Genomic DNA, 13928 nt, shown 5'->3' with positions numbered 1-13928 from the left:
TTACCCCCTTTCCTGTTAGCAGAATGGAGATGGTGTAGATGGCATTTCTTGCAGCTCTTAACTCTAGAATGTTGATTTGGAGAGTCCTATCCTTGGGAAACTAAACTCCCTTCGTTTTCAGGTGTGGCATATGTGCACTCCAACCCCTTGTAGATGCATCCGTTGTCACGACAATCTGATGTGCTGGGATTCGAAATGGTGTTCCTGACTCTAGGACTCTGGGAGATAACCACCAATTCAAGTCCGAGATCATCAACTGATGATGACATCGGGTGGTTGTGCTGAGACCACAGAGTTGAGTCCATATTGTAGTCGCATATGAAGGCGGGTATCTGGAACCACATATTTTGCTGCTGCCATATGTCACAAGATAGTGAGCATTTGACGAGCTGGGAGATGTGACTGGCTCTGCAACACATAGGCTAGCTCACGAAAAGTTTGAACTCTGTTTGATGGAAGAAAGGGTTTGCAAATTTTGTTTATGACCGCCCATATATATATTGAAGGATTTGAGTGGAGTGCAGATTGGACTTTTCATAGTTGATGGTGAATCCCAAATTCTCTAGGCAGGTTACTGTCTGCGTTAGGTGTGAGCAGAGCATTTTGGAATTTGATGCCACTAGCAGCCAATTGTCCATTTAGGGAAAAACCTTTATCCCCTTTCTGCGTACGTGGGCCACAGCTACAGCTAGGTATTTCGTGAACACTCTTGGTGCCGACATGCCAAACGGAAGAACCTTATACTGGTGATGCTGAGCGTTTACTTGAAAACAAAGGTAGCATCAGAAGAATGGGTGCATCAGGACGTAGGAATACACATCCTTGAGATCTAAGGAACACATCCAGTTGTTGGGTTGCAGAAAAGGCAGAATGGATTTGAGAGATGTCGTCTTGAATTCTCCTCTTTGAATGAACTTATTGAGGGCTCATAGGTCCAAGATGGGCCGTAATCCTCTACCCTTTTTTGGAATGAGGAAGTATTGGGAATAGAAGCCTCGACTGTGTTGTCGTTGAGGTTATCACTTTGATGGCCTGTTTGAGTAATGACTGAACTTCCTGTTAGAAAAGCATATTACCCGCCTTCTCCCAAAAAGCCAGTGCAAGGTGGGGAACCAACGGAATCTTCCTGAAATTCCATCTGTATCCATTCCGCGCGACACTGAGAACCCAACGATCCAATGTTATGGGGTTCCAGGCTGGGTAAATAGAAGATATCCTGCCAATGTAGCTGTGAGCAAGTTGACCTAAAAAAGACTGTTGTGGTTTCTGATTAGTGATCTGCGATTATTTCTGAGCATGTTGAGTTCTTATGCGTCCCCTTAACTGAGTTTGCTGAGGCTGTTGCCTCTGTGGCTGATAGGATGGAGACCTGTAGGAGGTAAATGGTCTATAGTGTCGCCTTTGGTAGGACTTTTTATAGGTTGGGTAGAATCTTCTTGTTGAAAACTGCTCAATTACTGATGTGAGGAGACCGCTGCGCTCTGCTCTTTGAGCTGGAATACAGTCTCAAAAGTCCATCACCAAACAAATTATCCCCTTTGCAAGGGAGATCATCCAGTTTTTCATGTACATTGTCTCGGATTGTGCAGGCCCTCAGCCAGGCAATTCTGGCTGCTATGGATGCTGCTGACGTCCTAACTGATGTCTCAAGCACTTCAGATCATGTGAAGCAGGTGGCGTAATCCCCTCCTCCATGTCTGCTATCACTTGGTTCTGTGGTTGGTTATCGGCTGACTGATTATCTTTTGGCTTCAACCTCTGTAGGCTTTCATAGTGTTATTGGGTAATAGAGAATTGATGCTGCCTTTATCTTAGCATTAAGCGACACACTCTGAAACACCTTCTTGCCAAATCATTCAGGTGTTTATTATCTTTGTCGGGAGGTGTATTGGAGTATAATCTAGTCTTGTTTGCTCTTTTCATAGCCAATTCAACCACCACTGATGCGTGAGGCAGCTGTGCTAGTCCATAATGCAAGGACTTACACATCCTATATTTTAGGTCTGACTTCCGCGAAGTGGATGGAGCTGAAAAAGGAGTCTCCCATGACTTATCCATTACTGTGTCCAGGACTGCATGAGAAGGGAGTGCAGCTGGTTCTGATGGACCATCAAAGATCTTAAGAATCCCATTAACTTCAGACCTTGGATCTGGCAGCTTTTTGGTTTCAACATTCAAGGTGGCACCATCTTTTTCAATGAATTTAGAATAAGCTAGGTATTCTGGGGTTGAGGGCAGCTCTGGTAGCTTTTCTGGGGGGGGGGGGGGGAATCCAATGGTATTCCAAATCGACGTACCCGGTGAAGTTGGAGGGGAGTCTACAGGTTCCCTGTTAGGTTTTGTGGCTGTTGGACTTAGGTCACAATGGTCATCCTCCTCTGCCTCAAATTCCCATGGTGGATAAGAAGGGAGTGATTGTGACAACAAAGCTTCTTCCAAGGGGTTAGAAGGTGGCATAGGGTAGTGACTAGTTGGTAGAGACGCAAAAAAGATTGAAGTAATTTGATATTTGATCAATAGCTTAAGAGGCTGCATCACCTATCTTCCTAGTCTTGGAGGAACGTATCGCTGCCAAGTCTGGGACCCTGACATGTTGAGATTGGCCCTGGTCTTCATAGTGAGACTTTTGTTTCTTCATCAACGATTCTTGGAGCTGAGATTGTTTCCATTTACGGCTAGAGACTGGGAAAGACCAGTAAGGACATTACCCCTGGCAGAGGAGGTAGAGAAGTCCTCAGAGACCTGCAGGATCTACATCAGAAGTGTAATTCCTCGAGCTCGCTTGGGGTGAAGACTACCTGAGTGTCAGGACGCCACTGCAATTGAGAGATCTCATCCTGGCATTTGCTCTGTTGCAATGCATGCTTCTTTTGCGTCGAGTGCGTCTACTCAAGGTAGTGCGATTTGTCTTTCACCTTCTGCATCAAAGGCAACTTCCCCTTCAATGCATGCATCTGTTTAACACGAGTAGGTGTTGTGGTCCGGCTTGTGTCTTATGTCTTGTGCCATTCTGCGTCATGTGCCATGCATCATTCGAAAATGTGAGTCATATCCTGTGCGTCGAGCTGCATCGTGCTCCAGTTTCAATACATCCTGTCTCGATGGAAATGGGTCCGCGCAGCCCTTTACGGTTTTTGGCGCTATTTTGCTTGACGCACCGGGGCTTTTTGAGGGTCTATCACTCGTGCCTTTACTTCCCAATTCTCAGGGGGCTTTCCCACCTGGTCTTGTTTTTTTTGGAGGTCGGTTCCAGTGACTATGCTTGCTTCAGCACCACCTGTAGCCTCGGCGAGGATTGAGTGGACCCATGAGTTGGGGCACATGAGCCCGAAGAGGCCCCTTCATAAAACCGAAGCCTGGCGATTTTCTTGGCCCATTGCCTCAGGGCCCTCATTAACATCCTGGAACAGTCACGGTAGGATGTTTGGCCATGGTCTGGCCCCAGGCACAAGTAGCAGTAGTTATGCCCATCTATGAGAGACATATCTTTGCCACATTGGTAAATATTGAATTCTGGGGTCTTCGGAGCCATGGGTAGCAATGAAAAGTACTTTTTGGGGGTTCACGGAATGACGAGAGAAGAAGAAAGAAAAAAGCACAAAGAGAGAGGATGTGAGCTGCATGAGGAAAACAGAACTGAGGACAGTGGGACAGTCGCATAGGAACCACTGCAAAGGCACACAGAGCAAAGCTCTGTATATCTGGAGAGAGGTTTTCCGTCTCAAGCCGCCGAGAGGGACGTTCCAGACAGCATGGCTAAGTCAGCCTGCTTATCAATGGAAAAACAAAAAAAAAAGTAATCATTAAAATGAAAGAAAAAATACCCAGAACATGGGGATATGAATCCCAAGTCGATGGGATCCCATCTCTGTGGGATCCCACAGAGATGGCATTCCACAGCAGCTCTCTTCTTCCTTGGTCACTGTGGGGATAGAATTATATGGCAGCCCTCTGATCCCCAGCTGCCCTCGCACTCCTTGGTTACCAAGGAAATGGGATCCCATGGCAGCCCTCTCCTTCCTTCCTTGGCCATTGCAGAAATGGGATTCACAACGGCCCTGTCCTTCCTAGACTGCCAGGGCCCAGCAGTCACTGCAGCCTGATGACGCAGACTTTAGATCAAAGCACTGGTATGGAATGAAAGATAAGACACTGATGAGAGAGGGGAAACCATCATGCCACACTGGCAGTGCGGGTCCGCGACACCTCCTAAGTCATGGTGCCCTATGCAATCACATGGATCACACACCTCAAATTCATTTCCTTTTGCTTATCCTCTGTCAACAAATGGTTATCTCATAATAAACTGTCTGAATTTGTCAAAAACAGAAATAATAATTCTTGGTAATCCAGCCTTTTCTGAACCACCTCCAACTTTTTCCTTCAATAATATTACACTTCAAATCTCACAATCTGTTCGTAATCTCGCAATCATCTTTCACTCCAAATTAAACGCATCAAGCCAGTACTACAGACATCATATCATAAGCTCAGTCTCCTCAAGCACATCAAACCCTTAGTTGAACATGATTTACAGCTGTCCTTCAATCGATTATTGCAACTCTCTGTATGTCGGTTTCCCACAGTCTACAATCAGACCCTTCAACTTGCACAAAACTCAGCTGCCCAACTACATACAAATACCAGATTACATGATCCTATCACTAGTGCTTTGCACTCCCTCTATTGGCTGCCTGTACAATATAAAATACTATTCAGTACACAACCTAATACACAATGTTAACAGTCCCTGGGTGAGAGCAATCCTTTATTTCTATTTTCCCTCGTGAAATCTTAGATCACAAAATCAATTCCTGCTCGAAGTATCCTCACCTAAACAAACCAGACTCTCAATGACTCGTGAGCGTGCCTTTTCCATTGCTGGCCTTATAAATCAGGGCGCTATACCACTCCACATAAGATCCATATTTGGGGCCAAGAGACTTTTAAAAACAAAGCCTTGAAACATTATTTATCTAATCAAGAGATCATTTTTTCTCCTTCTAGTTCCTTAGTCCAGCCACCTTAAAACATCTAGGCTCTTTACAGGCTCATTCCTGAAGACAGCTCATTTTTCTCTCGCTTGTTTTTACAAGTTCTACCTTATTGTGATTATTTTTATTATGAATGTTTTAATTGTAACCCGCCCTGATCTTTGGAGGGCACGGGCAACAAGTCCTTATAAACAAATAAATAAGTTTTATTTTCATTCACACACATATGAAAATAAAAATTAAATGTAAGAATCAGTATACCAAATAGAGGATTAGAAAGAAGAAAGTTGCTAAACATTGTATTGCTGTTTTAATATAGTCACCGCTTTCAGTAATAATTCTGCTGTAAGCTTTTTGAGGTTAATACAGTATTATTGCTTTGTTGTTGAATGTTTTCAGGCTTCTAAGCTAAATATAAATTGAAAACATTTTTTCTCTCTTACTGTGGAAATTCTTATTTTACCTGATATAGTACAATTAAGAGAATTAAGGAAAGAGCTGGAGTACAGACAGCAAGCAAGATTTAAAACAGCAATTTGTCTTATAAGAGAGATTACGCTCAACAAGGAGATGCTTAAATTAATGAACAAATATTTCACAGCTTTTTTTTTTTTTTTTAAATTACATGAAAGAAATACATTTTCTAAACTGCATGAAGATGCCATTCTAGATCATCTTTAGCTATCCAGCCAATAAGCCAGCATATTTTCTATGCATGGCGTTCTTATTTTTAAACGACAATCCTCACTTCTCAGTAGGAAGTCTACAGAGGAAGTTGGAACCTGCAGCTTCTGCCTGCAAGCTGGCTGCTATGAAGGGGAAGGATTGCCACATGCAGGGTGCGAGTTTCCTTGCTAGCCACAGCTGCTACCCTGTCTGGTTGCAGCTGTTTGGTTTGCCCTGTCTCTGCCAAACAAGTTGAAGAGGGTCTGAGGAGCTTTGCTGCATCCATCGGCCACCATTTCCACTGGCGCTCATGTGCCTATCCCTGTCCTGGTACCTGCCTGGTAGGAAATAGCTTGAGTTTTAGGCACTTTAGGGGAAAGGATTTAGATGAACAAGGGCTAGCGGAAGGAGATGGAAGGGGGTGGGAGAAAAAAGGGAAATGATGGGAGGAAGCAAATGGAAGAAGAGGAGAAAGATGGGGGGAACAAGGGGAAGATGATGGGAGAGAGGGAGATAGAAAGAGAGGAAGGGCCAGAATTAGAAGGGCGAACCAAGGCAATTGCCCAACACCCCCATGCCTACAAGAAGAAGGAAGTCTGGTCTTAGGCCTGATGGTGGCAGCAAGAGACCTGCAAGCACAGGTATATTGCAGAAGATACGCGCAGGGCCAGTGGCCAGCACTACATTCACAAGCCCTGCTGACGCTATTACCAAGATGAAGGAAATGGCTCCTGCAGGGCCTATGAGTGAATACCAGCCATGCAGTCCCTGGGCTGACTTCCTGTGCTATAGCTGCGCTTGAATGTCTCTATTCCTGTTGTCACTGGACACAGGAGCATTCAAAAAGTAGATGAGGGGACGGAAAGCCTGGAGAGGACCCCGGAAGGGGACTCAAGAGGTCTTTTGGAAGATTTCAAGACTGGAGAATGGGGAAGGAGGAGAGGATCCAGGAATGGGCAATGTGGGGGAGGGAGAAGACCCAGGATAAGGGAAGCTGAACTCTGCCATAGTAATATAATAAATGATAGCAGAAGAGACCTTTTTGGTAGCTGTATGGGTCATTAGAAAACTTGGTAATAGGACACTGAAGGGACCAGGGTGTTGGATTTAGTAATGGTCTTGTAAGAACATGACAAGACTTAACGTGGCTCCCATCAATGGAGGTGGTAGATTGGAGAAATTACTTACCTGATAATTTCGTTTTCCTTAGTGTAGACAGAAGGACTCAGGACCAATTGATATTGTGCTCTCCTGATAGCAGATGGGGGAGTCAGATTTCAGAGCTGACAACACCCTACATATACCCATGCAGCAAGCTTAGCTCTTCAGTATTGTCTTTGAAAAGCCAGTGTGGATATATGTTCCTTAATACTTGATTAACCTTGAACTGGTTCAACTGATTATATATATGTATATACATTTTTTTTTTAAACTGGAGACCACCAGTGCACTCAAACAATAAACGCCGACACCAGACAACTGAGGGTGTCAAACTAAGGGTAGGCCGTGGCTTACCCGAATTTGCTTAGTCTTGAAATTTGTTATCTGAGGTGCTTGATTTCTGGAGCAGCCAGTGGGCGGGATGCTGAGTCCATCTGTCTACACTAAGGAAAACAAAATTATCAGGTAAGTAATTTCTCCATTTCCTAGCGGGTAGCCAGATCAACTCAGGACCAATGGGATGTACAAAAGCTACTCCCCTATAGGGTGGGAGGCTGCCCGTGGCCCACTTAAGTACTGCCCTTGTGAAAGCTATATCCGACCTGGCCTGATCATCCAGGCGGTAGAACCTGGAGAAGGTATGTAGGAAGGACCATGTTGCCACCCGACAGATCTTGGCTGGCGAAAGCAGCTTGGTTCAGCACAGGAGACTGCCTGGGCCCTTGTAGAATGCGCCTTGACCTGTAGAGGTAATGGTTTTCCTGCCTCTATGTAGGCTGCCTTGCTTACTTCTTTGATCCAGCGGGCTATGGTCGCCCACGATGCCGCTTCCCCTTCTTTCTTCCCACTGTGAAGAACAAACAGGTGATCTGTTTTGCGCAGGCGTTCCGATTTCTTGAGGTATCGGACTACGATTCTGCCGACATTCAGTGGCGAAGGCGGCGCGAGTCTTCTGAATCCTTGTGCTCATCTGGAGATGGTAAGGATATGGTTTGGTTCATATGGAACTGGGAAACCACTTTCAGTAGGAAGGATGGTACCGTCCGCAGTTGAATGGTGCCCGGGGTGAACCTGAGGAACAGTTCCCGGCAGGATAGTGCTTGAAGTTCGGAGATGCGCCGAGCTGAGCAGATTGTGACCAAAAATGCTGTCTTTAAGGTCAGGAGATGTAGAGATAGGCCGCGTGTTGGTCTGAAGAAATTCCCTGCTAGGAAGTCAAGAACTAGGTTGAGGTTCCATAAGGACACTGGCCATTTCAGGGGTGGTCGTAGTTGCTTAATTCCTTTCAGGAAGTGAGACACATCAGGATGAGTTAATAGTCTGATACTGTCCACTTCGGACCTGAAGCATGCCAGTGCTGCAACTTGGACCTTGAGGGACAACCCCCTTCTTCATGCCATGCTGTAGGAATTCCATGATCGTGGGAATCTTGGCCGTTCTCGGGAGGAGACTGCGGTCTTCACACCAGGCTTTGAATACTCTCCAGATCCGTATGCAAGCCTGAGATGTGGAGAACTTGCGTGCCCGGAGCAGGGTGTCAATCACGGCTTTTGAGTAGCCGCGCTTCTTTAGGCTAGTCCTCTCAAGGGCCATACCGTAAAAGAGAATCGAGCTAGGTTTTTGTGGGAGATTGGTCCCTGTAGGGCAGTAGATGTAGAGGATTCCCCGCCAGTAGTCTTCGCATGTGTGCGTACCATGGTCTTCTTGGCCAATCCAGGGCAACTAGTAGGACTAGCCCCTGTGGAGCTCTATCTTGTGGATAATCCTGCCCAGTAGTGGCCAGGGTGGAAAGGAGTACAGGAGGTCTTCCTCTGGCCAGTTCTGGATGACAGCGTCAATTTCCTGAGATTGTGGTTCTCATCTGCGGCTCAAGAACCTGGGGACTTGTGCATTGAGATGAGTTGCAGGTAAGTCCATGACTGGGAGACCCGACTGATTTACTATCAGCTGGAAGGCTATGTCCGCCAGCTACCATTCCCCCGGGTCTAGGCTCTCTCTGCTGAGGTAGTCTGCTGAGATTTGTCTTTTCCTGTGATGTGGGAGGCCGAAATCCCTTGCAGATTTAATTCCCACTCCATGAGGGGGTCTATTTCCAGAGACACCTGCTGGCTCTTGGTTCCTCCCTGGAATTTGATGTAGGCAATGGTTGTCGCGTTGTCCGACTTGACTGACAGACTCGCCTCGGAGTCTGTGGTCGAATCGTAGGCAGGCTAGTCTGACCGCTCGAGCTTCCAGCAGTTGATGTTCCATCCTGCCTCTTCCTTGTTCCATTGTCCCTGGGCCGTCAGTTCCTGACAGTGGGCTCCCCACCCTCGCAGGCTCGTGTCCATGGTTAGAAAGATCCAGTTTGGTGGTGATAGGTTTACGCCTCTGCTTAGGTGGTCTTCCTGTAGCCACCACTGAAGCTGATCCTGAACCTCTGTCGGTAGTTGGAGGCGAATTGATTAGTTCTGGGACGCTGGGTTCCATTGTGACAGTAGGGAACATTGTAGCGGTCACATATGGGCCCTTGCCCATGGGACAACTTCCAGAGTTGATGTCATGAGGCCGAGGACTTGAAGGTAAGTCCCATATCTTGGGGCGAACCGAGGTCAACAATTTTTGCAATTGAGCCATCAGTTTCCTTCTCCTTGGAGCGGGGACACCCCTGGCTGAGGTACGCATGAGGTCTGCGGTAGCATCGGTGAGGAAGGAGACCGCAGGTTCCATCGCTTCTCCGGTCGTGGTTGCGTCTCTGGAGAGGATCAAACAGGAACATGCCACCAATGTGCAGCAGGAAGCAATATGTAGCGTCATTGCTGATACATCAAAGGACTGCTTAAGGATGACTTCCAGCTTTCTGTCCTGGGTGTCCTTCAGTGCCGCTCCTCCTTCCACCGGGATCATAGTGTGCTTTGAGACTGCACAGATCATAGCGTCCACTTTAGGGAAGCGTAGAGGTTCCTTAGCCGTGGGTTCCAGCGGGTATAGGGCTTCTTTTTGAAGCTGGCCTCTGGAGCATTCCATTCCAGGTCAATCAGTTTCTTGATGGGTTCCAACATAGGAAAGTAGTCAAGGTCGGGGAAATAGCGCCAGCGACCCAGACGGCAAAATGGTGACCCCCCAGGAGGGTCTCCATGTGTGTGGACCCTCGTACCGAAGCAGGGCCTAGCCAAATGAGGGCTGCTCAACCCGATTTTAAACCTCGTCGGGAGGAAGATCGGTACGGCTATTTGAGCCTTGGAGACCGGAGACTTAAAAGTAAAGTTTCAACCTTACTTGGTCTCTGCACTTACTGGTCGCATGCCAGGCTGTCTCCAGCTGTGGGGGAGAGGGAAATACCTTCACCGCTGTGCTCAAATCTGCACCCACTGCCTTTCAGCCACCCTGAGTGCTAAGTCCACGCCGGGAATCGGCTGCCAGACCAAGGCTCACCTCTGAGGGATATCGAATCACCTCAGGAAAGTCTGGACTGTGGGAGGGACCATTAGGTTTCACCGCAGGAGAAGTGGGGCTCTCTTCTTAACAGGTAAATTTTCTTTCTTCTTTGTTGTAAATGTTACACTATTCTCTTTTGGATAGTGTCCGCATCTGCTATGGAGACTGAGAAATACTGAAGAGCTAAGCTTGCTGCACGGGTATGTGTAGGCTTTGAAATCTGACTCAGTCTCCCATCTGCTATCAGGAGAGCACAATACCCCATTGGTCCTGAGTCCATCTGGCTACACGCTAGGAAATTAGATTTTGCATTTATTTACTTGCCTTTTCAAACCTGTGACAAGGCACATTACAATTTAGGTAAAGTGGGGCAGGACCTGGCATCAGAGGGCTCGCAATCCAAGTTAGTACCTGAAGCAATGGAAGGTTAAGTGACTTGCTTAAAGTCAGAAGGAGCATCTGTGTGAGAAGCAGGCTGTGAACCCTGACTTTTCTGGTTCTCGCTACTAATCCTCTTTCCCGCTTACTCCCAAGCATGCCCACAATGTGTAAACAGTATAGGCAGAAACCAGGACGGATATGGAGGGCAATGGTAGGAAAGGGAGGTATAGGAAGAGCATGGCTGGCCCCTGGCCCAGCCTCCAGCACAGGAGAGAGGTAGAGAATGGCTGGCCCCTGGCCTCCAGTACCCAGCATAGGAGAGAAGCACAGTGCACCTAGGTGGTAAAGATATCATTATTAGTAGTAGTAACCTTTTAAGTATTAAAATCAAAATTGACAGTGCTAAAAAGAGCTAAATACTTGGGGGGGGGGGTTCCCCAGTTTTTGGTCTGAGAAACGTTGGCCACCCTGCAGTATTGTGCCGCTTGCTGAATCAGGACTGTAACTTTAGATGAGCATTAAACCATAAGGTTTACAGGATCAATTTCCATTAGCTTCACTTTGTGGTTTCTAATCATTTAGGATGTAAAGAACAACCTCTGATTGACCAAGGGCCACCTTCTGGACCATATTAATTTAAAAAAATTATTAAAAAAAAACAACACACCCCTCAACATGCCAAAAATTGAACTTGAAAAGTTATTTGCAAGAAATGCTTCTAACGTATCATAACTATACAAAATAATTAAACAAAGCTTAAAGCAATAAAAGGGCAGTGAAATCATGTTACTCTCTCTCTCACTTCTGGCAGCACGTGCACATATATACCTAAATCCATATTGCTTGCATCAAGCAAAGCACTGTACTGGGCCTGTGGCAAAACATTGCTCAGAGCCTTAGTGAACAATACAGTAACATAAGCCAAAATGACATTTAAAACTACATATATTCAAATTCATAATAAAACAAACTTTCTGGCAACATGAGTCCTTATTTTAATCAATTAAAACAGCCTTCCCATTAAAAAAAAAAAAAAGAAAAAGGAAAGTTGGCACTTAAATAATTAAATTCCATATTTTGGCATTATAATTTTCATTAAATTCTAGAGGAAACGTCAGTGATGGAAGTTTGTATAAGGTTCACCCTTCATTAATCTTGGTCACTCATAAAGCCAAAGGGCTGCTATGTTGACCCTTAGCAGTAACCCGGGAAGACATCACAATGATAAGTGCAAAATAGAAACCTAACATGGGCTAGGATGAAAAGATTTTTCCCTGCCCTAGGTGTGGTCATAAAACAGAAGTGACAATGCGAGAAACAAATGATATTAGCATAAATAGGAGAGCTATGTCACCTCACATCACACTGACTTTCTTTTGGTTCCAAATAGGTCTAGTTTTAACAAAATAAAACTAAACAAAAAACATTTTACGGTTCTCTGCTGTCCCACAAGCCATGTGCAATCCCGTTCTCTGTCGATGTACTCTCTCCCTCACGCTGCATGCATGAATGCCCTGCACCCACTGCAGCACCCACACGTCAGGAAGTGCTGCAGGTTCAGAACCGCTGTGCTGACTCCCTGGTTCCCCCCTGGGCAGCCAACAGTGGGAGCCGCTGTCACTGCCTTGTGTTCACCCTGTGGCTTCCAATGACTATCAACGCTCTCTGCCGCGTCTCTTTTCTGTTGATCATGGCAAGAGGACGCCAACAACCCCCTTACCACCAGAACCAGCTGACAGAGGCAGAGAGAAAGAAAAAAAAAATTCAAGCCTGAGGCTCCCTCAGCTCTGAACTGGAGGGCTCTTAAGTGATAGCCCCCATTGGGCTAGGTGGGGGGTGGGGGGAGGGGATGCATTCAGGGTGGTGAGTAGAAGGGAGAGGAAAGGAGAAAGGTGTTGGGGGTCAGGCTTGGGAAAGAGTGCTGGGGAATAACTTTTTTTTTTTAAACCAATCATTTTGACAGGCAATTCCACCAGTTATAAACTATAATTATTTAGAATGACAGACAATTTTTTTGAAAGCTGCTTTACTGTTAAATGTGGCAGCTGTACGGTCTCTCTTCTGCACAATTTATTTGTAGGAAAAAAAAACATAGCTTCAATCATAAACTCCCTCCCCTCAAAAAGATTATCTAGTGGTCTTCATTGTTCCATTACCACTCTGGTAAACCTTTCCCATATAATCGGTAGATTTTACTGTAACCTTTTTTACAATGTATTAAATACTCTATGTACTTTATTCAGCTTACCTATTTTGTAATACCAGTCCAGTTTGTCCCAAAGACTTTCACCATCTGGCCTTGGAAGATTGATGCTTTTAAGTGGTTCATAAACTGAGCCTATATAAAAAAAAAAAGAAAATACAAATAAAATCATAAAATAAAAGCAACATGAAATTAGTGACTTTTTATTTATTCTCTGTGACTGACCATAAATAATAAAATACATTTCTATTAAACATCCCTTCCCCTAAATCAGATGTTCACCAAGCAAGTTATTTTCTTTTGAACTCCTGCCTTTTAGATTAAGATCCATCATTAAACTTTATGGGCACTCGGGGTCACCAACATCTGCATAGACTTCCTTAAAGCAAAGGTTCAGGAGTGACAAAGTGCTCTCTGCAGATTCTTGAAGAATCCTTGTCCTTTAGGCATTAGCCCACATTTAGCACTTTCAATCAATCATGGCCACAAACCATATCAGTCACTGAGGTAAGTGATGATCTATCAATAGATACAAGGGCCACAATACACTGCTATACTATGGAGAAGCTTTCAGTATTAGCAAAGTCTATGACTAGGTGCTAAAAGGGAATATGTAAATAGAATGTTTACAAATAAATATCATAAACACTTCTCATAAAAAATGTTTACATACGCTCATTTGATATGCTATTGCACACGTTTTTCATTATAAGTGAAGTATTTTAAATGTATACAATAAATATTGCATAATCCAGGAAGTTATTGCACTCTACTGCAGTCATACTTGACGGGTGAAGGAAGGAAACAGCTCAGAACATAACCTTCTGTTAGGATAGAATTTTTATTCCCAAGAAAGAATCCATGCTTAGTACAGGTTTCAAGCCCCTCCCATCAGTAAATATTCATTTATTCCAGTCTACTGGCATGGTGACATCACCACGTAAGATTGCCAAACTGGAGGGTCAGTGTTCTCTTGTACCAATTGAGTTCTCATCTTCCAAGAGTGCCGAGGAACATAGGCACCTTATCCTAGCACGGCCATCGTGACAGCCTATAACCAAGATGGGAACAGCTGTCATGGTCATAATCAGAGGGCAGTGTCAGGC

At 45.3% G+C, this 13928-nt stretch overlaps 1 protein-coding gene across 3 annotated transcripts in view; it reads right to left on the bottom strand.

Moving 5' to 3' along the window:
- PHKB (phosphorylase kinase regulatory subunit beta) overlaps positions 1–13928 on the bottom strand; it is a 601073-nt gene that overhangs the window by 497682 nt on the left and 89463 nt on the right. For all 3 annotated transcript variants that reach the window (XM_029608470.1, XM_029608471.1, XM_029608473.1), the window contains one exon: positions 12868–12957. In XM_029608470.1, coding sequence (XP_029464330.1) covers positions 12868–12957 — 90 coding nt within the window. The remainder of the gene's footprint in view (positions 1–12867; positions 12958–13928) is intronic.

Source organism: Rhinatrema bivittatum, chromosome 7, assembly GCF_901001135.1.
Source record: "Rhinatrema bivittatum chromosome 7, aRhiBiv1.1, whole genome shotgun sequence".
Taxonomy (NCBI): domain Eukaryota; kingdom Metazoa; phylum Chordata; class Amphibia; order Gymnophiona; family Rhinatrematidae; genus Rhinatrema; species Rhinatrema bivittatum.
This window is presented reverse-complemented; position numbering and strand designations above follow the sequence as displayed.